Below are 24,907 nucleotides of genomic sequence, written 5' to 3' on the forward strand. Positions count from 1 at the left end.
TTGCGGCTTTAATTAAACAGTTCTATCCAGTGCAATCCAGATAGTCCTTTATTACTTTCTTCATCTTCTTGTTGTTATCATATATTCCTTTCTTTGCGATCTCTGATAATCTTCACAAGAGATTAGAGACAGGCATCCTCTGTGTGGGTTTTGTACACTCCAAAGATCATATCGCTCAGGGACAGCCGCCATTCCACGCTTCCATAAAAAATTAATCTTTGGTCTGTCCTTTAATTTTCTCAGGCTTGCCAAGTATATCAGGAGGGCTCTGTCAGGTTAAGATCACATTCCAACCATCCTTCTCATTCCAATGGTCCTGATTCTCCTCACCCGTCTTTCTTTCTCAGGCAAGCCTGTCTTAGCGAGACGCCATTTTAAGCTGCGTCATAAAATTTTCCTCCGCTCTCGTTGTTTACCGATCATCTCTTTAACTATAATCCACTCCACACAGTTCTTGAATTCCTGCTTGTGGTTAGTAAAATGCAACGATCTTATTTCTTTCTGGGGTGGAGGGTTATTAATATCACATAATGCAAAGAAAAGAAATTTTTTTTCCTCCACCCCCCCTTCATTCCAAACATACAGTCTCTTAATGGTGGTTCATCAGTTGATTTACTTATCCATCTGTCACTCTGGTCACAGAGATCCATTAATCAGCAGTCTTATCTCTCGAACGTTGCTTGATGTATGTGCTTTAGCTTCATTCCAATCATATGTTTCCAATTATAATTCCGAGCTAAAGCAAACCAGCATGCGCTGATTGGAACTGGTGTCAGGAAGAGCCGAGCTCATAGAGGGCTCATGCCAAGTGACCTGCACCCCCTTCTCTCGAATCCGGGGGTGCATTGTGGACACCACTGGCAAGGCAGCCCGCCATCTCCTTGGGGGGGTAGGAAGACTGCATCCTTCCCATAGCAACCTCTTAATTACCTCGTATGAGTCGGAGAGATGTTATTGTCGGCCATCTTCCAATGCGCCACCTGGTGGCCCCGAGTACAAAGCAATTCTTTGTGATAGATACTCTATCTATCTGTGATAGTTTTATCTATATTTTTATCCATATATTTTTATCTATATTATCTATATTTATCTTTATTTCCAGTTTATCTATATTTTTTCCTTTCCCATCCTCAAACATAAGACGCTCTTTGGCTATTAACCACTCCAAAGGCTACTAACCCTGATGGCTGTGCTCTGCCCCTGCTCAGAAACAGCATGCTTCTGAATACCAGGTGCTGGAAACCTCAGGAGGGGAGAGGGCTCTTGTGCTCAGGTCCTGTTTGGGAGCTTCTCACAGGCCTCTGGTTGGCTGCTGTGAGAAGAGGATGCTGGACTAGAGAGGTCACTGGCCTGAGCTTGCAGGATTCATCTTATGTTCTTGTACCTTCTGAATTTGGTCTGAAGTTTCGGGAGCTACCGAATTATCTTTGGGCTACTTTATAGAAGCCGTCCTTCATGTCTGTTCAAAATCTCTCTCAAAAGGGGCTTTGTCCAAAGCGGAGGCCCACACATTGTGCTTGTGCCTTGCTTTTGGCCTTCTCGCTGGCATGGGTGAGAAGCAAAATGCGAAACCTAAACAGGCCTTTGTTCTTACCTTCTCAGGTTTTTACATTCTTATCTGTTCCATTTACCACTTTGGTATATGTCTTCTTGGCCGGCTAGCTTCTGATTTCTCGCTCACCCTAAAAGCTCAAAGGGGTGTGACAGCCCTTCCTTATCTCATTTTGTAGGTTGCCTCTAACTTGCCAAAGCTGAATAGCTTTCAAGATGGGCTACAGGAAAATTATCCTGAGGTCGTGCTCCCTTCTCTATATACTATACAATCACAAAAACACCCGATAGATCAGGTTTATTAAACTTGGTTGTTCAGGCTTGGTATTTCTGATACTCTGGGCTTATGGCTAGACCCTTGAGGTCAACATTGAAAGCCTTGCAGGAAGATTTACTTCTTGATTACTTTTTGAAGCAGTTGCACACCTTGATGCCTGGGGATACGTGTTGAAAGCACGGTTAGTGGTGCACATACCCAGGCAGCCAGAAGCTGAGACATTTACTGCTGCTCTATTCCTGTATAGTTAATAGAGATGAGGTGGAAATAGAGCTTCAGCTTTGAAAAATTGATTAATGGAAGCTGAGGTGTGGCAGAGCAGAAACTAGTAGCAAAAGGTCACCCCACAGAAGCTGCATTGGGGGCGGGCAAGGGACACACAGAGAAGCCCAACAGATACTGGGGATAGATATATTGATACCCGATGTATGAATTTCAACATATTTTGAGCCAATTGCGCTTTATCAGACAACTGTGTTCTCTGCCATTTTTTTTAAAAAGTCTTTCTTCAAAAGGAGTCATTGCCTAATCTACTGATTCTCTTCATCATTATGTATGTGGGGCTCAGAGGACCCTGTTCTATTTAAAACTAAATTTGCAGTGATTTATGGCTAGAATCCAAAGAGCCAGTCCTGCAGCGCAGACTTTTGCACAAGCATTCAGGAATGAGTTACCCTCAGTTCAGTGGGACTTAAGTTCAAATGGGCCTATTAGGATTGCAGCTGTGGGTTCATACAAGGGGCTTAAACTAGCCCAATGGGACTGATTTACTTGGGCAGCTGATGCTCTCCCCATTCCCTACGTGTCTGGATGCATCATAAACTATATGAAACGCCCCAAGGTTTCAAAACCAGTTTGCTGCTCTTTGAGCTCACAGAACCAGTTTCCTAATTTGTTGGCTCCTGGCCCATTTTATCTGTTGATAAGTGAGTATGTAAGGTTTTTCCACTATGTAGAACCTTTAATTGGGCAAACAGGAAAAAGAGGAATTGCTCTCAGTTGATGAGCTGAACTAAAATCACCAACCCATTGTAGAATGTGAACTAAATTATGTTCTGGTTGTTGTGTTGTTGTTGTCATCGTCATTGTACTGTGGTATGATTCATTGCCTATCCGTATTGTAGATCTACAAGTAGGGTCAGGTTTTACTTTTGTTGTTGGATGAACTCCTCAATACATCTCTGTTCTATTATGTTTTATTCTATGTATTTGGGTTTAAATTGTGCACAGGCAGTTGTGTATTTTATATAATGTAAGTTGCTTAAAGAAACTGTCATGTAAAGGTAAAGGACCCCTGACCGTTAAGTCCAGTCGTGAACGACTCTGGGGTTGTGGCGCTCATCTTGCTTTACTGGCCAAGGGAGCCAACGTTTGTCCGAAGTCAGTTTTTCCGGGTCATGTGGCCAGCATGACTAAGCCGCTTCTGACGAAACCAGAGCAGTGCACGGAAACGCCATTTACCTTCCCACCGGAGCAGTACCTATTTATTTACTTGCACTTTGACGTGCTTTCAAACTGCTAGGTTGGCAGGAGCTGGGACTGAGCAACGGGAGCTCACCCCGTCACAGGGATTCAAACTGACCTTCCGATCAGCAAGCCCTAGGCTCAGTGGTTTAGACCACAGCACCCCTTGCTTTCCTAACTGTCTTGTAGGAAGCAAAATAAAAAAATTCCTTCCTGTAGCACCTTAAAGACCAACTAAGTTAGTTCTTGGTATAAGCTTTCGTGTGCATGCACACTTCTTCAGATACTGTGTATGCATGCACACGAAAGCTTATACCAAGAACTAACTTAGTTGGTCTTTAAGGTGCTACAGGAAGGAATTTTTTTATTTTGACTATGGCAGACCAACACGGCTACCCATCTGTAACTGTTGTAGGAAGCAGTTAATAAATGAAAAATATTATCATTATTAAACTGATTAATTAATTGCTCACTACAGATTCTCTGATTTTACAAAAGATTAAGAGCCAAATGCAAATAGTACTTTACTGTATAATCATGCTTTGGTTCTGATCTTTTCGCTAAGAAATATACATAGGGCAAGATGCCCTATCTGGCATTCTCTTGGATATAAAAATGTATCACAATATTGACAGGTGGAAGACTTCAGATTTTCCCCATGAGCTCTCCTTAATTTGCGATGCACCCAGATCTGTCTCCTCATCTGCACAGCGAAGAATGCAATCTTATTATCCGTCTGCTCAAGGAGTGCCACAAAGAGGTAAGACTTCTGCCTAAACCCAAAGCACACTGAAATGTATCCTGATAGAAAGGGCTTATCCCAGAATTCTACAGATAGAGGAGACGGCCTTTGGGCAGTATGGCCATGAAATAGCTAAATACATCCTAAAGAGCAGCTCTCACTCTCTTTCTCTTTCTCTCTCTCTCTCTCTCTCTCTCTCTCCTTGGCTCTGCGGCACACACAGTGTTGCTGATGGTGCCTTTAGAAAGTTCAGCAGGTTAAACTGATTCAGCAGCTGTGCAAGTTTGCCCATTTTCACAAGAGACAATTTTGTTTACCCTTTTCTTTCTCAATATAATGTAACATCCAGAAGCATCCATATTACTGCAGGTACGTACAGACGGGTTTATTGCTCTTAATACAGCTGGCGCATTAAGAGCAATCAAAGTGCTGGGCTTGCCACACAAGCCTTTTCAAAATTATTGCTGAGAGATTTTGCCTAGAAGGCAGTTGCTGGGTTAGGTTTTGGGTGGGAGGGAGTTGCTAGGTGCTTACGATTCTCAAATATGATGGAGACGTCAGCTTGCAAGGGTGTCCTGTAGCCATGGGCCTTGTATCGCTCATCCTACTCCTTGGCTGCCGTTGTTCTCTTCAAGCAATGAGAACTTTGCTGCTGCTGCTACCACCTAATTACGCCATGGTGGGTAATTAAGAGCTGCCTTTTGTTGCTCGGTAGAATTCATCTGCGGTAACATTCCTGCCTGGCCATGGCTGCAAGGGAGCCTTTTTTCGGAATTAATATTCATGAACAGCTCTAATCCTTTCATGTTTTAGAAAGGCTAGGTGAAATGTTACATATAATTATAGGTTAACAAGATGTGGTTTATGATCAGTCCTACTTGAAACCTATATTTGATTGCTGGAAGAAGAGAAATGGAAGCACAGCCAAGGAAGGAAGGAAGGATCTTTTACTCTCAGTATAAAGATGCAGATGATGCATTTGACACGTTAAAAATTGCTAACTGTTCTCTAGCTGTGCATGTAGAAGCAACAATAAAGAGTTAATTAGCTGAAAATAGTTTCCTGCAGAAGGAAGTAGAATATCTGCATTTGTGGTCCAGGTCCCAAAAATAAATTTCTTTATTTTCTAAATACTACTTACAAAAGAACTTCCCCCTGTTTCTTAGTTAACTTATATGGTCCATTGATTGTTTCCTGTTAGGACTTTGGAAACATGCTTTTATTGAGATTAATACAAGGCAAGTATAGGAAGTGGGGTGGAAACCAGCATACAAATTCAATGCAGCTGCTAATAATTTTGAAACAGTTATACAGTCCTGTACTGAACTGGTGCCTAGGCTCCTAAAGGCTTTTGTGACTTACTGCTGTAGTAAGCACTGAACTGGTTGTGGTTAGGATTGAGCCAAATTGGAGGGGGAAGTGGTACAAACAAACAAACAAACAAACAAACAAACAAACAGACAAACAATCCAGTGAATACGTGTGTGTGCACACGTAAAAATTACACTAGCCTGTTTAGAGGGGGGCAGGAAGCATTTCTCTGGCTCTGTGACATGAGGTAACTAAATTTAATAGTTTATGCAGCATAACCAAGGTTTGTCCTATGTTTACAATACATGGTTTGACTGAGAGAGCTAAATCACGAGCCCATTAAGCTTAGTGCATCAGCCAAATGACCAAGAAAGAGCAAAGTGACTGCAATATGCTCTCTTTGAGCCTGCATGTTGCGCTTCCACACTATACTGTGGTTTGACGTGTGAACCAGACAGCTTCCTATGTATTCTATGGGTGCAGCAACTATGGATGAGAGTCTTTAGGTTTGGGTTGGGGGAAATCTTTCAACTGCTGGCTCAACTACTCAAGGCCTCTCTTGGGATGTGTGTCCAGGAACAATGCCTACGCTCCACCCCCACCCACTTTCTGCTCTTTCCCTTTCCGATGGTTGGCAGGGGGAGTGTCAATCACGAGGTGAAAAGAAAATAAGTAGCTGTTACTATTAGTAGTCTCTTATATCCCACGTAATACCAAAATAGGCTTCTAAGCGGTTTACAAATATAAAAACACAAGCATGGTGTCATACAGCTGTTGGTGATGACAACTGGAAGTTGGGAAGCCAGGCCCAGGGTTAAGCCTGGGTTAGGGAGTTAAGGTCCTGAAGTAGACTGGAGAATATTTTGTACTGTGGATTTGTTTTCATATTTTAAATTGTAAACTACCTTGGCAGAAAGGTATGTGTGCAGTGATTAAAAAACACACACACTGACATCATAGCCTTGGTCAGCTAATTAACGTACACAGTCATGAAACAAATGCCTTTGTCTTGGTTTGACCCATGTTGTCAGAAGTGTCACAACCTCCATTTTACAGATTTTGGGGGGGAGGGGGAGTTGGAAAGGAAATCCAGTGTGACTGATTATGAATTACCATTACCACTAATTTAAACGTAAATTATAATCTTCACTTTGAACTCTTCCCATGTCCGCCAACACTTTATATTGTTTCATTGATAACATAAGAGGAAAAATGACATTTACGTAATCTAAGCACAACCACAAGCGCTCCAGATCAGGTGTTTAGGGTGTGCAATATTGAATGTTACCTGTTAACCCTCTTTCCCCTTCACTTTTGCTTTTGTTTAAACCAATTCACAAACCAAGAACTTGTACATTGACCGTTAATGATGAATCCTATCTTGTAAATATTACTTCAAAACTGTTATACTGTTTTTTTGTGATATACAAATGACATGAGAAGACTTGGTGTATTTATTTGTATAATTTATTATTACTGTGGTCCTGTTTCTCAGCACTCCATCATGAGATATTTTGGTCGTTGCAATGATTTTGACAAAGAAATGAGGCGATGCTTAAAGAAAGAGGTAAGCCACAGACAATGAGGCCAGACCACTGAAATATTCCCAAACACCCCTTTCAGTTTTGTGCCTTCCTCTTGACAAGTGGTTCCCAAGGTGGGCTGTACCAATCCCAAGAAGGGCAGTGGGATTATCTATGGGGGTACTATGAGGCAAGGGGAAAGTTGGAGGTGTAAATGACTAACAGACTTTGAAATGTTGGTATCACTGGATCAAGTTCCACAGTTTCATTGAATTAATTGAACTAAATAGTTTTAATTTGGTTTTGAATAAATGTGAAATTAGTTATTACTCTTTTGAATTTTATGGTGTTGTTCTATTTAGTAGGTCATGCAAACAGCTCTTCTGAATGATGCTTTTTGTAGAGCTGGGTAGTGGGCATTGGGGATGAGTTTATGAAACCAAGCATGGCCTGAAAAAGTTTGAGAACCCCTGCTCTTGAGTCTAGGGGTCCTGCTGGAATTTTACAAAAGCGTTTGAACCCATATTCCCCTAAGCTGTCTCCCATCAGAAATCATCCACCTGGGGGACCACAGTGCCAAAATCCAGGCTGGAGAGGATCTAGACAATTTGTTTAACCCACCCACACCCATCCCACAGAACCTGCATTGCCACAGCCTGCTCACACACCTTGCTCCAAAAATGCATACTGGGCAATCGTTCAGATCCTTTGGCAAGGTTTGTTAGCCCTCATGGTTTAAAAATGTACACAGAGTGTTCCCTTGAAGTCTCAGAAAGCATATGGAACCGTGGAAAGAGCTGCTGTTCACTTTTGAAAAATGGAGTAGCTAAAGATGCAAATTAAATAATAACCTTGTTGTTGTTTAGTCGTTTAGTCGTGTCTGACTCTTCGTGACCCCATGGACCAAAGCACGCCAGGCACTTCTGTCTTCAGAATAATAATAATAACCTTAGTGGGCTGCTTTCTTGGTGGTCCCCACCCCAACCAATGCAAATGTAATTTGTGTTCTACAAAAAAAAACGTGTATTTCCTTTTCAAGTGATAAACCCATGCTGCATTTTTAATGTAGTGACATGACTTATCTATTATTCATTTATCGCCTTGTTTTTCCTGCCAGTATCAAGAAAAGAGAGCCAGGAGCCAAGCACATGCAGAAGAGATAAGACGAAAAATGAGAACTTCAGAACCATAGATAGAGCTGAGGACTGGGCAACATACGGATGGCCAAAGGAGTGTGTTGTCTCATGTCTTCTGGGTACCTAAATAAAGAAAACTATTTAAATCCAAAACATTTGCAATAAAAATGGCTGCGATGTTGGCAACTGTTCAGTGCACTTTAATTATTTGGTTGAGACTTAACATTTTTTAAAGAGCCCTGCTAGATCAAGCTATTTATTCCATCATCCTCTATCCTGCAGTGGCCAACCAGATGTCTGTAGGAAACCCACAAATAGGATGCCAAGACAATAACTCTGTCCTACTCATTCTCCCCAACAGTAGGTATTTAGAGACATGCTGCTTTGAACCTTGAGGGTAGCATGTGGCCATCCTGACTAGAAGCCATTGATAGCCTTGGTGGAGTATAATCACTTCTCGAGTTTTTCTGCGGAGAGGAATGATAGCTCCGTGGGTGAGTTCATGATTTGCATGTGGAAGGTCCCAGGTTCAGTCCCTGGTATCTCATATTAAAAGGATCTCTTCGGAGCAAGGCTGGGAAGAGCTTTTCCCTGAGACTTTTGGAGGCTGCTTTGAAAAAGAAAGCAAGAAAGCAGAGACTAGGGAAGCGGAATCTTGCAGCCAGTACAACATAGTGCATTTCTTTGCTGGAGTATACACATGGCCTTGGTTTTAACTGATATGTTAGGAGCTTCAGATCTCACTCCATTTCCTTTTGGAAATAAAAGCTCTTAGAGAAATGCCTGATTACCTGTAAATTGCTTTCAAAAAATATCAAGTCAGATGGTCAGAGGCATAAAGAACCATCCTATTTGCTCAGCACACCTGTCAAAACACGACCCTGAAACATCATGTGTGCAACCCCAGCAGGAGGTGCAAACAAACAGCTGAGTGCATTAATGCTCCTGTGTTTGGTGGGAAAAGAACTTAACTCTGATGATACTGGATTGGGGGCGGTGGATGACCAGCAAAAAAGTATTTGATGGGCTCTGAAGTCACACACTTTTTAATAGTGCTTAGTTTATCCACAAGTTAAAAAAGTTAAATAGAAAAGAAAAAGATGAATGGACATATATTAACACAGCATGGCCCATTTCACTCAGAGTAGACCCACTGGAATTAATGGACCTAACTTTGTAATTAATTTCAAAAGGGCTGCTCTGACTAAAACTTAGTTGAATACCACCCGTGGTTAGGGTTCCACTATAATTTCATCTGCCTGCAGGAAACAGTTTGACTTATAAACAGCCTTTATAAACTAGCCTTTTGCTAGACTGATAACTGCTTGACCTTGCTTACTTATTGCCCTTGGTTGGTTGGTTGCTACCTGCTTGGTCTATATACTGTATTTTTCGCTCTATAACACGCACCCGACCATAACACGCACGTAGTTTTTAGAGGAGGAAAATCCGTAGGCATGCCACCCGTAGGCATTTCCTCCATAACACGCACAGACATTTCCCCTTACTTTGTAGGAGGAAAAAAGTGAGTGTTATGGTGCAAAAAATACGGTATTTATAAACTGGATAATATGAAAAAGCCTATCATCTTTTGCAAAGAAAGCTCTTGTGTTTTGTTGATTTCTTATAATCTAGCTCTGGGTTCTTCACACTTAGAACATATTCATACTTTGCAACATAGGAAACTTACCTTAAACTAAATTGGACTGTTGGTCCAGCCAGCTCAGTGTTGTCCACACTGGCTTTCAGCAACTTTCCAGGGTTTTTAGGCAGGAGGCTTTCTCAGCCTGACCCGGAGGTGCTGGGCATTCAGCCTGGGGCCTTCTGCCAGAAAAAGCAGATGCTGTACCACTGAGCTGCAGCTCTTCTCCTTAAACTTCATGGTTTGGGGCTGCTGCCTTTCTCTCAACCCATTTGCAATCTTAAGTTTTCGCAGGCTCTTTTCCCGTCGTCAGTTTCTCGCTTCTAATTCTAATGTCAACGCTAATAAAATCCCATCGTAAAGGTGTTTTATACATGAGCTGTGCTACGTTATGGTGCTTGCAATATCATGCTCCCCGGATCACCACATTAAATCAAGATATTGGCATTTATGGCGCACTATACTGCCATCATGTGAGGTTATAATTTGGAGATGCTGCAGCTCATGATTGTATCTGAAATGGGAATCCACAGCAATAAAATGAAATGTCTTATAATAGGGCACTGTGAGAACTGTATGTGTGTCTGATGTGGAGTTACAGACAACTCTTTTGAAATAAATCGGGGTAGCTAATGGGATGCCCTCCAGATGTTGATGGACTACAACTCCCATCACCCCCAGCTAGCATGGCCAAGGTCAGGGATGTTAGGATTTGTAGTCCAACATCATCTGGAGGGCACCATCAATTGTCTGCAAAGCCATGTTTCCCTGTCAGTGAAGCCTTACACATCTTGGAACCTTTTTTTAAATGAATATTTTGTACTGTTTTAAGTGCATTTTATTGTATATATAATGTTGTTGTGAACTGCCCCGATCATTTTTGATATTGTGGTATATAAATACTTTTATAAATAGATGAATGTAAGGAGTATTATGTGGAGATAAAAAATACAGTGGTACCTCTGGTTACATACTTGATCGTTTCAGAGGTCCGTTCTTAACTTGAAACTGTTCTTAACCTGAAGCACCACTTTAGCTAATGGGGCCTCCTGCTGCCACTGCGCCATGATTTTTGTTCTCATCCTGAAGCAAAGTTCTTAACCCGAGGTAATATTTCTGGGTTAGCGGACTCTGTAACCTCAAGCGTATGTGTCAGAGCTGCCACCCAGTCCCAGCTCACATAGGACCAAGTCCGCCAGCGTTCACTTTATAAGAGTCTTTATTAGGTTACAGGTTTCATTTCCGAACTGCAGCGTGCAGCTCTACACCTTCTGCCCTAGGTCGGCGAAGACCCGTCTGAGTCCCCGCCTCTTGCACACCAGCTTAATACCCTAGCCTTGCTCCACCTCCTTCGCCTCTCCCTACGTCTCTGGGTCCTTCTGCCCCCCTGGGCCTCCTCCCTTCTACTCTCCTCTGACGCTGACCCCCCTGATCCTTCTGCCTCCTTGCGGCGGGCTTTAGGACCTGGCTCACTCTCCGGACTGCTTACTGCTCCAGCTTCCGCTGCATTTGAACTTGGCGCGCGCGCCCAACTCTCTACTTTCCTCTTAACCGTTGCCTCGCTCTCTGAGGAGGGCGTGACCACCCCTGACTCGTGCCCTCCCTCCTGCTGACAGCCTCCGGAACCCGATGCCTGGCTACCTTCCTCCCTGCTGCTCTCAGTCTTGAGCGTGGGTCCCGACTTCCAGCTGCTGCCGCCCTCAGTTATGAGCGTGGGTCCCGACTTCCAGCTGCTGCTCTCTGAATCTCCTCTGTTCCCTTCCTCCTGGGGTGTCCCCCCGGATCCCCCCCTTGCTCTGCTCACTGGGGCTCCCTTTTGGGAGTCCTCTGACTCACTGCTTAGGCTTGGAGATCTCGGGTCGTCATCATCACTCATTTTCCCTTCGGATTCCTCCCCCTCGCTCTCTGCTTCCTCCCTTCTCTGCGTCTCTGCTCCTGAACCCCTGACATCCATCCCCCCCTCGAAGCCCCCCCTTCCCCCCTCCCCGCTTTCAGGTGTGGGTGCTGGGTGCTCCATCATCACGGGAGGGAATGCCGGATACAGTTCGCTCCCCGTGGTTGGCCGCCAACTGAAGACCTCCGAGTCTTCCTCCTCGCGGTCGCCGACGTTGACCTGTTCCGCTTCCATCTCTGTACCGCCGTGCTCGAACCCAAGGTCCTCCCCGAACACGTCCATGTCAGTCTCTGCGTCGGTCGCTCGACCTGGCATCTCCAGCCACTTCCGGCGCCATTGCTCCTCCGGTCGATCGTCCCACCAATACGAGGTGTCTGACGCCGAACCCGCCGGCGATCCTTCTGGGGAACGGGTGCTCAGTGCGGGTTCCCCGTCCGAGTCGAATCCATGGAACGTGCTGGAAGAAAGTGTGGGCGTGAACAGCCAGTCGTCGAAGAAGCTCGCTGGCATGGGTCTGTGTGGGAAAAGGGCATGAAACTCGTCCTTGAGCAGGGGTTCCTCCAAAGCGTAGTCTGGCACCCAGCTATTGGCGCTGGCCCGGGTGCCCTCTCTGGCTAGGAGGTATTCGACTCCCTCTTCTCCCCATCTGGAGTCCAAAATCTCCGTGACCTCGTTGATGGGGTCTTGCTGCGTCACCCCTCGCGTCTCCGTCCGCTCCCGGAACGGACTCGGTGCCGTCCCTGGCTCCTGGAATCTGTGAGGTGCCTTGTAGGGAGTGAGCACCGACCTGTGGAACACCGGATGCATTCTGGAACCCTCCGGCAGCGCCAGTCGGAAGGCTACCGGGTTGATCTGTGCTTCGACTTGGTACGGACCAATTTGCTTGTGCCCCAACTTCTTCTTGGCTAGTGACCTGGTCGGCACTGCGTGGGCTGCCAACCAGACCCAGTCTCCCACTTGGATCTCTTCGCCAACCCGCCTGTGCTTGTCAGCTTGCACCTTGTAGGCGTGCTTAGCTAGCTCCAGCTGCCGTCTGAGTTGATCGTGTACCGCCTGCAACTCTGACGCGAACGCGTCCGCCGTCTGTGGTTCTCCGTCCCCCACTCTCTCCCGTCCCGGGAAGGTTCTGGGATTCCTCCCATTGTTGGCGAAGAACGGCGTCACCCCTGTGGACACGTGCTTCGTGTTGTTGTAAGCGAACTCGGCGAGCGGCAGGTAATCCACCCAGGTCGCAGGTTGTTGATTGGCATAGCATCTCAGGTACTGCTGCATGATGGCATTGACCCTCTCTGCTTGCCCGTTGGTCTGCGGGTGTCTTGCTGATGCCAGATCGACCTTGACATTTAGAAAACTCATCAGCTTCTGCCAGAAATTCGAGACGAACTGGCGCCCGCGGTCGGACAGGATAGACCGCGGCAGACCATGCACTTTGAACACGTGATCTATGAACAGTTTGGCGGTTTGTTCCGCCGTGGCCACCTTCGCACACGGAATGAAATGTGCCATCTTGGTGAACAAGTCCACCACCACTAGTACAGCTGTCTTGCCTCTCGAGCTGGGTAGATCCGTAACAAAGTCCAGGGCCACTCTCTCCCACGGTTCAAACGGCGTTTGCAGCGGTTCCAGCAGTCCCGCCGGTGGTTTGTGCACCGGTTTGGCCCTCTGGCAGGTGTCGCACCTCGCCACGTAGTCCGCGACTTCCCCTCTCAGTCTGGGCCACCAAAAGTCCCTTGCGACTAATTCCACCGTTTTTTCCGTGCCAAAGTGCCCGGCCGTGGGTGCGTCGTGCAGCTGCTGCAGTACCCTGGCGCGAAGTTCGTCTCCCGGCACGTAGATGGCCCCTTTACGTAAGAGCAAGCCGTCTCGTATCTGGAACTCGTCGCCCTTCGCCGTGCCCTTGTGCACCTCTGCCATCTTCGCCCGCGCGAAGGAGTCGTCCTGCAACGCCCGCCGCACCGCATCCAGGTCTACTGTGGCTGAAGCGCACGCCCACGCTGTTGGCGCGAAGATGTGCATGGCTGCCGCAGGCTTCGCCTCTTCGAGGTATTGCGGTTTGCGGGACAGTGCATCCGCCATGACGTTGGTGTCGCCTGGGACGTACTCTATTCGGAAATTGAAGTCAGCAAAGAACTCCGCCCAACGTATCTGCCTCTGGTTCAGGAACTGAGCCGTGCGCCAGTGCTCCAGATTCTTGTGATCCGTGCAGACCTGCACCGTGTGCTTGGCGCCGATCAGGAAGTGCCTCCACGCCTTGAAAGCTGCATGAATGGCCAGCAACTCCCTGTCCCAGATGGTGTAGTTCTGCTCCGACTTGCTGAGCTTTCTGGAGTAGAACGCTCCCGGCCTCCAGACCCCCTGTGGGTCCCTTTGCAGCAGGACAGCTCCCACTGCTCTATCGGACGCGTCCGTCTCTACCCGCATCGGTTTGCTGGGGTCGATATGCAGCAGTTGCTCTTCCGACGCGAAGAGACGCTTGAGTGCCTGAAAGGACTGCTCCGCCTGCTCCGTCCAGATGAATTTCTTTTTCTTGGAGCTTAGCGTGTCCGTAATGGCCGCCGTCTGCATCGCGAACCCCTTGATAAACTTGCGATAGAAGTTGGCGAAGCCGACAAACCGCTGGACCTCCTTCCGATTGCGCGGGCTCTTCCAATCCAACACCGCACGAACCTTGGCGCTGTCCATGGCTAGCCCCTTGTCCGACAACTTGTAACCCAAGAAATCCACCTCCGTCGTGTCGAACTGGCACTTCTCCAGTTTGGCGTACAGTCTATGCTGCTGCAGCCTCTTCAGCACCTCCCGAACATCTTGGTCATGGGCTTGCTGCGAGTCGGAGAATATCAGGATGTCATCCAGAAAGCAGATGCACTTCTTGTAAAGGAGTCCCGCCAACACATGATGCATGAAAGCTTGGAAACAGTGAGAACCGTTTTGCAATCCAAACGGCATCACTCTGTATTCGTAGGTGCCCAGAGGCGTGAACATGGCTGTCTTCCACTCATCGCCCTCCCTCATGCGGATGAGATTGTACGCACCTCGCAGGTCCAACTTGGTGAACACGCGTCCCTTGCGCACCGTCGCTAGCAGGTCGTCAATCCTGGGCATGGGGAAATCAGAAGGCTTGGTCATCTTGTTTAAGAGGCGAAAATCCACCACCAGTCTTTTCTGGGGCGTGTCCTTCTTCTTCACGAAGAAAACAGGACTGCCCCCTACTGCCCTGGACTCCCGGATGAAACCGCGCTGCAAATTGTGATCTATGAACTGTTTGAGTTCCTGTAATTCGTCCTCAGACATGGAATACAGCTTCCCTTTCGGCAGCGTCGCCCCTGGTAGGAGGTCAATCTTGCAGTCATATTGCCTGTGCGGTGGTAGCTTGTCAGCCTCTTTCTCACAGAAGACCTCCAGAAAGTCCGCGTATTTGTGGGGGACTGCTTGCAACGTTCCCAACTGCAGTTGTGATTCCTCCTCCTCTCCCTCCTGTCTGGGCAGGATGCAGTGTTCTGCGCAATAAGAGGAGCCGAAGATCAGCTGTCTCTGGTACCAAGCCAGTGTCAGACTGTGCCTGTCCAGCCAACTCATGCCCAACACAATGGGCGTGTCCGACAGTCGGGTGACATTAAAACTGATGACTTCCCTGTGGTTGCCAAGGCGCATCACCATCGGTGGCGTTTGCTTCACCACCTGCCCCCCTAGCAACTCTCTGCCATCCACTGTGACGACTTGCAGGGGCAGAGTGGCAGGCAGTAGCTGTATAGCGTGCTGCTCCACAAAATCCTGCGCTATAAAGTCTGCGTTGCTTCCAGAATCCACAGAAAGCGGCACTTCGATAGTGACGCCATCGGGTAGCTGGAGAGATGCTGTGAGCTGCACTACTGGTTTGGGTGGGAGGGGGTCCGTGGGTTGCAAGATCGCTGGGGACTGCTTCACTGATGCGTCTGGCTGGGCCCCAGTGCCTCTGTCTCCAGCCAGACATCGTCGTTTCCCTGCTGTGGTTCTCCTTGCTGCGTTGCTGCAGTCACCATTGCCGAGGCTGCAGTGTGCTTGTGGAGCCTCCGGGGACACTCTTTCGCCAAATGGCCTGGATCCTCGCAGATGTAACACTTCCTGTTCCCTCTAGGAGGCTTCGCTTTCACTGCTGTCGGTGCTTGGGCTCTGGCTGCTGACTGAGCCCTTGCACCTCCAACCTCCATCGGTTCCCCTCCCCCTCCTGGCGGAGGTGTGGATTGCGCACGCGCTGCTTCTCTTGGAACGAAAGAGAAACTTCTCGCTGCTTCGCGCCCTCCACGTCCTTCATCTCTGCACCAGGGACGTTCTTCCAGCCTCACCCCCACAGTCAGCGCCCTTTGGACCACCTCCTGCGTGCTTCGGGGCCTCTCCCCCCTTGCAATTTCATCCTTGACCGCTGAGCTTAGACCCTCCCAGAACAGGTCTCTGACAGGGGGCGAATCCCGGTCCCACTCTAAGGCACTGACCAGCGCAAAAAAGCGGGCGTGGTACTGCCGGACGCTTGCCCTCCCTTGTTTCAGTCCATGAATCTCCCGTCGGGCAAGATCCACATCAATAGTAGACAAAAAACACGCATCCATCGCTTTGATAAAGGCATCTGCATTCTGAAGCGCCGGATCTTTATCCCTCCACAAATTGCGTAGCCACGCTTTAGCATCCCCATGCAAATGGGATAGTATGAACCCCACTTTCTCTTCCTCATCTCTAAAGTCTTTTGCCAGCAGTTGCAGTGCGCACATTACGTCTGCTCGAAAATTGGGGTACTGTTGTAAATTCCCATCGAAGTGAGCCACAAGCCCTCCTGCTCTCCGTGCCAACCCAACCCCCTCCGGTCTGGGTCCTGGCTGCCCGTGTTTAACCCATGCTTCAAACCTGGCGTGGAGATCTCTGTAGGCGGCTGCCGCATCCTCCTCCCTCTTCTTGGATGCCAGTACCTCCGCGTTCAATTGGGTAACTGCCTGTTGCAGCGCTGCAACTTTCTCTGCTTCCGTCATCTCTGCTAACCGTCGTGAGCTTGCTCCCAAACACCGATCCCCTCCTCCAGCTGCCTCTCTCTCCGCTGCGAGATATCAGGTGTCCGAAGCTTTTTGGAGACGGGTCTTACTGTCAGAGCTGCCACCCAGTCCCAGCTCACATAGGACCAAGTCCGCCAGCGTTCACTTTATAAGAGTCTTTATTAGGTTACAGGTTTCATTTCCGAACTGCAGCGTGCAGCTCTACACCTTCTGCCCTAGGTCGGCGAAGACCCGTCTGAGTCCCCGCCTCTTGCACACCAGCTTAATACCCTAGCCTTGCTCCACCTCCTTCGCCTCTCCCTACGTCTCTGGGTCCTTCTGCCCCCCTGGGCCTCCTCCCTTCTACTCTCCTCTGACGCTGACCCCCCTGATCCTTCTGCCTCCTTGCGGCGGGCTTTAGGACCTGGCTCACTCTCCGGACTGCTTACTGCTCCAGCTTCCGCTGCATTTGAACTTGGCGCGCGCGCCCAACTCTCTACTTTCCTCTTAACCGTTGCCTCGCTCTCTGAGGAGGGCGTGACCACCCCTGACTCGTGCCCTCCCTCCTGCTGACAGCCTCCGGAACCCGATGCCTGGCTACCTTCCTCCCTGCTGCTCTCAGTCTTGAGCGTGGGTCCCGACTTCCAGCTGCTGCCGCCCTCAGTTATGAGCGTGGGTCCCGACTTCCAGCTGCTGCTCTCTGAATCTCCTCTGTTCCCTTCCTCCTGGGGTGTCCCCCCGGATCCCCCCCTTGCTCTGCTCACTGGGGCTCCCTTTTGGGAGTCCTCTGACTCACTGCTTAGGCTTGGAGATCTCGGGTCGTCATCATCACTCATTTTCCCTTCGGATTCCTCCCCCTCGCTCTCTGCTTCCTCCCTTCTCTGCGTCTCTGCTCCTGAACCCCTGACAGCGTAACCTGAAGCGTATGTAACCCAAGGGACCACTGTACACCCCAAACAGGCATAATTGTCCTTAGAAGATGCTTTAAATGTGCAAGAATTTAATGTGGTATAGTAACTGCACCTGACAGTTTCAACTTGCAAAGTTCCTTGCTTGAAGTGTGCCCATATCCTTTATAAAGCTTGTGTGTTGGGTAGGAGAGACCAACTTGCTCGCTGATGTGTATGTGTGACACATAAGGATAGGTTTTCAGATGGGCAGGCTTTCAGGCAAGCAAACTGACTAACGTCTTTGGTTCTGACAGCAAGAGCTGTTCAACATCGGAAAAGACTCCTATGAGAGGTGGTGGACTCTCCTTTCTCGTAAGATTTTAAGTAGAGGTTGGATGGTCATCTGTCCTGTATGATCTACTCCTTGCCTTGCAAAGAGTTGGACTAAATGACCCTCAAATCCTTCCAACTCTATAGTTCTATGATTCATTCTCTCTCTCTCTCTCTCTCTCTCTCTCTCTCTCTCTCTCTCTCTGTGTGTGTGTGTGTACACACATACACATACATAGATGCATGCAAGGCCGGTTTGCATATTGTATTTATTTACAAAGAAGCAGTGGCTGGCACACTTCACATTGTTGCGAGGGAGCCTGGTATTGAGTTCGTCATTCCTGGGCCAGCAGCCAGTAGCTGGCAGAGTTATGAATTAAAAATAAAATGGATATTTATAGATATGCTACATAATACTCCTTTTATGTGAGCTACTTATGTAGGATTCAGCTTGCGCGTAGCCTTGTCCAGTCCAGTAAAGTAATGAGGTGAAGTGCACCTATTAATATAAACAGCTGGTTGCTTTCCCTTGATTCACTGCATTCCTCGTGAAGAAAAACAAAAAATATTGGACCGAGGCTCATTGGCTCAGTGGTAGAGCAAACACTTTGCCTGCAAAAGGTCCCAGGTACCATCTCTGAGTAGAGCTGTGGAAGATTCCCATCTGAAACTCTGGAGACTCACTGCCAGTAAGTGTATGTAGACAATACTGAGTGAAATAGACCCCTTCAGAATTTAAGATTCACCTGCTTAGGAGCCAGACGAAACAGAGACATTCTGTTAAATGAAAGTATAGAGTTCGGATCAAAGGAAGTAATAGTAATAATACAATTCTATTCTGCCTTGGTCAGACCACTCCTGGTCTACTGTGTCTGGTTTGGGGCATCTCATTTTGAGAAAGGATATTGACAAGATGATAAAGGGTCTGGAAACAAAACTTTATGTGGAACAGTTGAAGGAATTGGGAAAAGAGGAGGCTGAGAGGCTATATGATAGCCATCTTCAAATATCTAAAGGGCTGTCACATGAAAGATGGAGCAAGCTTGTATTCTTCTCCAGAGGGTAGGACTCAAACAAGTGGATTCAAATTACAACAAAGGAGATTCCAACTAAACCTTAGGAAGAACTTTGTGACAATTGTTACAATGCATTGTACGTACTTCGCCAGACCTTTATTAGGCATTACAAATATAGCCCATCATAGAACATCTATATATAAAATTTTAAAATATATACAAATAAACAGCCATGTAAAAATATGTAATAACGAGGATTTTCGTTGGAGTTTCTTCCTGCTAAATACTGCCATTCACCACTCTAAGAAATACTATTGATAAAAACTCAGCCACCCTTGCAGTTACTTCTGGGTTAATGTCAGAAAGATAGAATCTGATATTTTCATTGTCCCGTGATGTTAGACTACCCAGAAAATGGGATAGCATGCATCAGCGTAGCTGGTTGTGGAATGGACAGTAGAAAATTATATGTTCTACTGTGTCCGGCACATTCAAATAACATCCGCAGTAGGACAGCTGATTGGTTGCCAGCTTCCAGACCTCCATATACTATCAACCAAAATGATTTGTTATTTTTGTTTTGGATTGAGTCAGGTAATTGGGACTATTTTGGGGTGGCATATTTTTATTTCTTTTTGGCCAGAACAAGGTGATGTTTTCTTGTTTCATTGAAGTAGAAAGGTTCTAGTTTGGTATTTTTGAAAATTTGGCGCAGTTTTCTTTTAAGTTGAAGACATTCATCGTCGAACCAGGGACTAGTTCTGTTTGTAAGTGACCTGACTTGGTGGAGTGTTAAGCTCTTCAAATGTTTTGAAGATTTCACTATACAGTGGTACCTTTGGATGCGAACGGGATCTGTTCCGGAGCCCCGTTCGCATCATGAGCAGAACGCAACCCGCGTCCGCGTGGGTCGCGCTTTGCCGCGCCTGCACATGTGCGTGATGTCATTCTGAGCGTCTGCGCATGCGCGAGTGGCGAAACCCGGAAGTAACCCGTTCCGTTACTTCCGGGTCACCGTGGGACGCAACCTGAAAATGTTCAACCTGAAGCGACTTTAACCCGAGGTATGACTGTATACTTCCAGAATGTCACTACAAGAATTAATGTTCTTTAGATTAAAGATTACCTGGTTTATAAAATTAACTGTAAGTTTTTCCCCACTGCTACACTCATTTCCTGGGACCATTTTAACTGGGTCATTTGCTTATGTTGACAATAATTTGTGTTGTTACGATGAGTTATTTCTAAATCAAAGTTTAAATTTACAGACATCACCAATGGTTGGTTATCACTTTCGGTGCATGTTTCAATTCTAAAGTCCATTATCAGATTTACAATGTCGCAGTGGACCAGCATATAGTCAATGACAATGCATCCTCAGGGGAACAATGCATTGTAACACATTATTGACAATGTAACACAATGTGTTGTCCACATTTTCCAGCAAAGATTCTCCATCAGCTAACAACAATAGATGAAGTTATCATAACTTTTAAACTTGCTTTTAAATTTGTAATCCAAGGTTTAAAACCAAATCCTGGATTCCCTGTGCAGGTCCAAAGACACTTTAGAAATGAAATTGGAAAATCAGCAATAAGAATAGCCGACTTGAGCCATAACCTTCCAAATTTGCTCTTGCATTTGCTGCTGGGTTAACAGTGTAGAAATCACCTCATTATTCCTGGGTCAAACGGATGGTGTAACAAGCTCTGAAAATGTTATTGTTGTGGTTGGGGTTCAAATAAGAAAAAGTTTCACCAGTAAAATGTATATCTGTCATGCAACTGTTATAAGCACAGGAGCCCCGTTAGGAGAAGCTTCAAAAACATGTATGCACTCTATGTTTGTTCCTCGTTCAAAATCCAAAATGTATATTGTTGTGGACAACCCAATGATCTGGTTTCAACAGATGGAGTTGGCAGGAGTGTAGAGTTTCTATTGCCAATTAGCTTTGTCATGTAACAGGGGTTAATTTCCCCCCTGAAAAGATCGCTTCCCCTGATGCTGTTGGTAGGTTAGTACAGTGGTACCTTGGGTTACATACACTTCAGGTTACATACACTTCAGGTTACAGACTCCGCTAACCCAGAAATATTACCTTGGGTTAAGAACTTTGCTTCAGGATGAGAACAGAAATCGTGCAGCAGCAGCGCGACGGCAGTGGGAGGCCCCATTGGCTAAAGTGGTACTTCAGGTTAAGAACAGTCTCAGGTTAAGTATGGACCTCCGGAATGAATTAAGTACTTAACCCGAGGTACCACTGTATATGCAAAGTGGGAAGTGGTCTTAAGGAGGATGACTGAAATTCTACCTGCACCTACAAATTTCTCAACTTCTGCACAGTCTGACAACAAAAGACAGAGGGCTCAATTCTAAAATGGGAAAACTCGTAAAAGCACAGAATCATGAAAACTGATGAGGTTGGTAGAGCCATCTAAACTAGTCTGCTGTCATAAAGGAGGAACATCCACATACATGGTGTTGAGAGAGTGGATAGAGATAATTTGTTCCTTTTCTCCCATAATACTAGGTGTATTATTGAAATGAAAATTATTAACAGCATCTTCTGCACATATCAAAGAAATCACTTCTTCACACAATGTCCAATTAATTCATAGCCATAAAATGTGTTGGCCACAAGCTTAGATGACCTTAAAAGTGACATAGACAACAAACTCAGGCAAGTTAGGGATGGTTGATAGTGGCAAAGGGCTGTGGATGCCCTGTCATGCTTGTGCTTTCCTAAAAGCACTTGGCTGCCCACAAGATAATAGAGCCTTGGTCTATCTTTGTGTTTACCAGCTCTAGACTATAAGATCCACTTTCACCATCGGTAGGGATGGGAAAATCTGTCAATTGCAGTTTCTCTTGGTTTCTCATTTTTTCAATCTTAAATTCAGTTCTTCTCATTTCCTCATCAGTTTTTTTTAAAAGTCCTCATGAAAATCCATCAGATTTTGGTGTTAATTTCTCCTAATATACAGATTTGCATGCAATTTTGCTAATATACTTTCCCCCCAAAACCAATGACCCCTAATATATGTGTTTTGTTTGTTCATTTCACTAATATTTGCACTTCTATGTACATTTTACCCTAACAATGTGCCTTAACTAGAGAACTGCATTGCAAAATTCAGAGACCTGAATTTAAAGGATTTCTGTGTTTCAGTTCCTGTATTGTTTCAGAAAGTGTGAATTAGTTAGATTGGCTTTTATATGTGAACTCCATTGAATTTGTCCCTCATCCCTAACCACCTGTAATAGTTCGTCTGGAGAAGCAGTGGCTGCTGCAGAGCTACTATTTTTTTCTGGATCCTTGGAGGATTGAGTCCCAGTGTATAATTTCAGAAAATAATAGTCTCAGTGAAATGCTCTAATTGGGGATAGGTTGGGTTTTCTCCAGAGTGTGGTCTCTTGCGGGCACCTTGCTGATTATCTACAGTCTGTTAAAGAGAAAGAGACACTACGCTCCTCCCCAATTTGATTTCTGCCGGGCTTGGGAGCCCAGAAGACGTCGAGCGTATTCCCCACACGACAAGGCTTCCCGTTCTTGCCTTCAAGACTCCTGATTATAAAGGGGTGAGGAAAAAAGAAAGCGCATCATCACAAATTATAAATGCAAATGCAAGTTCCATCTATTTAAGCAGTTACTACAGTCATGCCGCATCTCTCTTCCAAGGAACTCAAGGTAGTTTACATGTGTTCTTCTTCAGGCCCATTTTACTCTCACAGTAGCCCTGTGAGGTTGGTTAGGCTGAGAAAAAGCCACTGGAGCAAGGTCACCAAGTGAGTTTCATGACTGGGTAGGATTTGAATCCGGGTCTCGCCAGTTCTAGTCCCACAACTGCACCACAACGGCTCTCCAGAACTATGGTTCCTAGTTAAGTGTCAGAAACATTTCCCATCGTGATGATGTAAACTGGGTAAAATTAAACAATACTGAACAGAATAATAGAGTTGTGGAGCTGGAAGGGACCGTGAGGGTCATCTAGTCCAACCCCCTGCACTTCAGGAATCTTTTGCCCAGCGTGGGGCTCGAACCCACAACCCTGTCTCATGTTCTACCAACAGAGCTATCCCTAAGTTTTGTTCTACCCATTAGCAGGAATTTCCAGAGCTTCTGTTTAATGAACCTTTCAGGGGCCACATGCCAGTGGATAGTGGGGCCAAGACATAAGTAAGCACAGCAATGGATGTGGTTCTTGCCTTTATGCACTGTCACCCCTTTTAACCCTGAATGGACATCTTGGTGATGCTGCTGTTTAAACGGCATCCCTGAGGGTACGTTCCTGCTCCTTTCCATGGACACAACCCAGGCTAAATTAATTGCAAAGAACCATTCATTGTCAATGGGAGTTTAAAAAGAGCCATCTTTATATTTCTCTTACCGAATAGCCGTGACACTAGGTGAGCCTGCAACCCCTGAGAATCAGATCAACCTTGTGGCTTGTAAAGTTCTGCACAGTGGGTTGTGCAGAAGAACAATACAGCTGTCAGGTGGTGGTGTGGTTGCTCGAGAGCAAACAGGCAAGACTCCGACCTGTCTTTTCCAGGCTTTATTATTAGTGCAAACTATTTACAGTGAAGAGTGTCGCAATTCATGTCTGGCTCACTTGCTAGCAGAAGCTGGGAGTGGGCGGTCCTTCTACCTCCTCCAGCATAACAGCTGCGTGACCCCCAATCTTCTCCTCCCTTCCCTGTGCCTAAACCTACTGCACAGACTGGGCGCTGGCAAAGGGGTACTTCCCTCCCCTCCGGTTTGCTCAGGCTCGGTGTTGAGGCTCTCCCTAGCATCCCCTGCTCCCACCACTTCCTCTCCACTGGAAGTGGGGCTTCCCTCCTCACTAGAGGAGAAACTGCTTCGCAAGATTTCCGGAGGTTCCCTATAACACAACTGCCCTTCCACCTCTCGCCTCTGAGCTGATGGCAGTTCCCTGACAACAGCAATAGCATTTTTTTCATTAAAGTGACAGGTAAAAGCAGCATTAAAACCCAATCTTTTTCAGATTAAAAGTCCTTAACAGACATGGGGAGTTTGGTGCCCAAAGGATGATGACGTAGGTTCCAGGCAAGCCTTCCTGAAGTTTCTGTTTGTTTATAAAGTATTTTTATCCCTCTTTTCAGCTGAAAAGGCTTCCAGAGTGGCTTAGATAAGATCAAGAACAAACCAGGCAGCATAGTCGTCCTACTTTACAAAGGAACATAAGACGAGCCCTACAGCTGGATCTGGCCAAAGGCCCAGTCCAGTATCCTGTTCTCAGAGCGGCCAAGCAGATGCCTATGGGATGCCCACAAGCATGACCTGCGTCCTGTAGTTGAAGGACTGTCTACCCCAAATCTGTCTTAAAGATAAAGAACCAAAAGAAGGGAGATCAGGAAGGGTCCTGAAGTTGCCCATCAGCAGCTAGCTAACAGACACACCAGGTCACAGTCTTCCTTCTTTGGTGGGATGGAGTGTATTTCTCTCTAAATAATAATAATAATAATAATAATAATAATAATAATAATAATAATAATAATAAGTAGTTATTATTTATTATTTGTACCCCACCCATTTAGCTGGGTCTCCCCAACCACTCTGTGCGCTTCCAACAAAGATTAAAAATACATTAAAATGTTGCACATTAAAAACTTCCCTAAACAGGGCTGCCTTCAGATGTCTTCTAAATGTCAGGTAGTTGTTTTTCTCTTTGACATCTGATGGGAGGGCGTTCCACAGGGGGGGCGCCACTACTGAGAAGGCCCTCTGTCTGGTTCCCTGTAGCTTTGCTTCTCACAGTGAGGGAACCGCCACAAGGCCCTCGGCGCTGGACCTCAGTGTCCGGGCTGAACAATGGGGGTGGAGATGCTCCTTCAGGTAACTATTCCCACGTTTGCATCTATACAAATATACATCAGCATATGCAAATAGCTATCTTCTTTTTCAGAGGTGCATATGTAAGCAGCCTCCCAACAAGATGGGCCCTGCCTGTAGACTTGCAATCTAAACGTTACGGCCAAAAAATAAAAAAGGGAGGAAGAGACTGCAAGGAGATTCCTGCATTGCAGGGGTTGGACTAGATGACCGTTGGGGTCTCTTCCAGTTCTATGACCATAACTCCTGTGGTAGAGTATTTGCTTTGCATGCAAAGTGT

At 46.4% G+C, this 24,907-nt stretch overlaps 1 protein-coding gene across 2 annotated transcripts in view; it reads left to right on the forward strand.

The window, feature by feature from the left end:
* CMC2 (C-X9-C motif containing 2) overlaps nt 1-24,907 on the forward strand; it is a 39,866-nt gene that overhangs the window by 5,387 nt on the left and 9,572 nt on the right. For both annotated transcript variants that reach the window (XM_082232408.1, XM_082232409.1), the window contains exons 3-4: nt 3,928-4,052; nt 6,841-6,912. In XM_082232408.1, the coding sequence (XP_082088534.1) occupies nt 3,972-4,052; nt 6,841-6,912 (153 nt within the window). In that variant the 5' untranslated portion in view covers nt 3,928-3,971. The remainder of the gene's footprint in view (nt 1-3,927; nt 4,053-6,840; nt 6,913-24,907) is intronic.

Source organism: Podarcis vaucheri (genome assembly GCF_965113315.1).
Source record: "Podarcis vaucheri genome assembly, chromosome: 7".
NCBI classification, from domain to species: Eukaryota; Metazoa; Chordata; class Lepidosauria; order Squamata; family Lacertidae; genus Podarcis; species Podarcis vaucheri.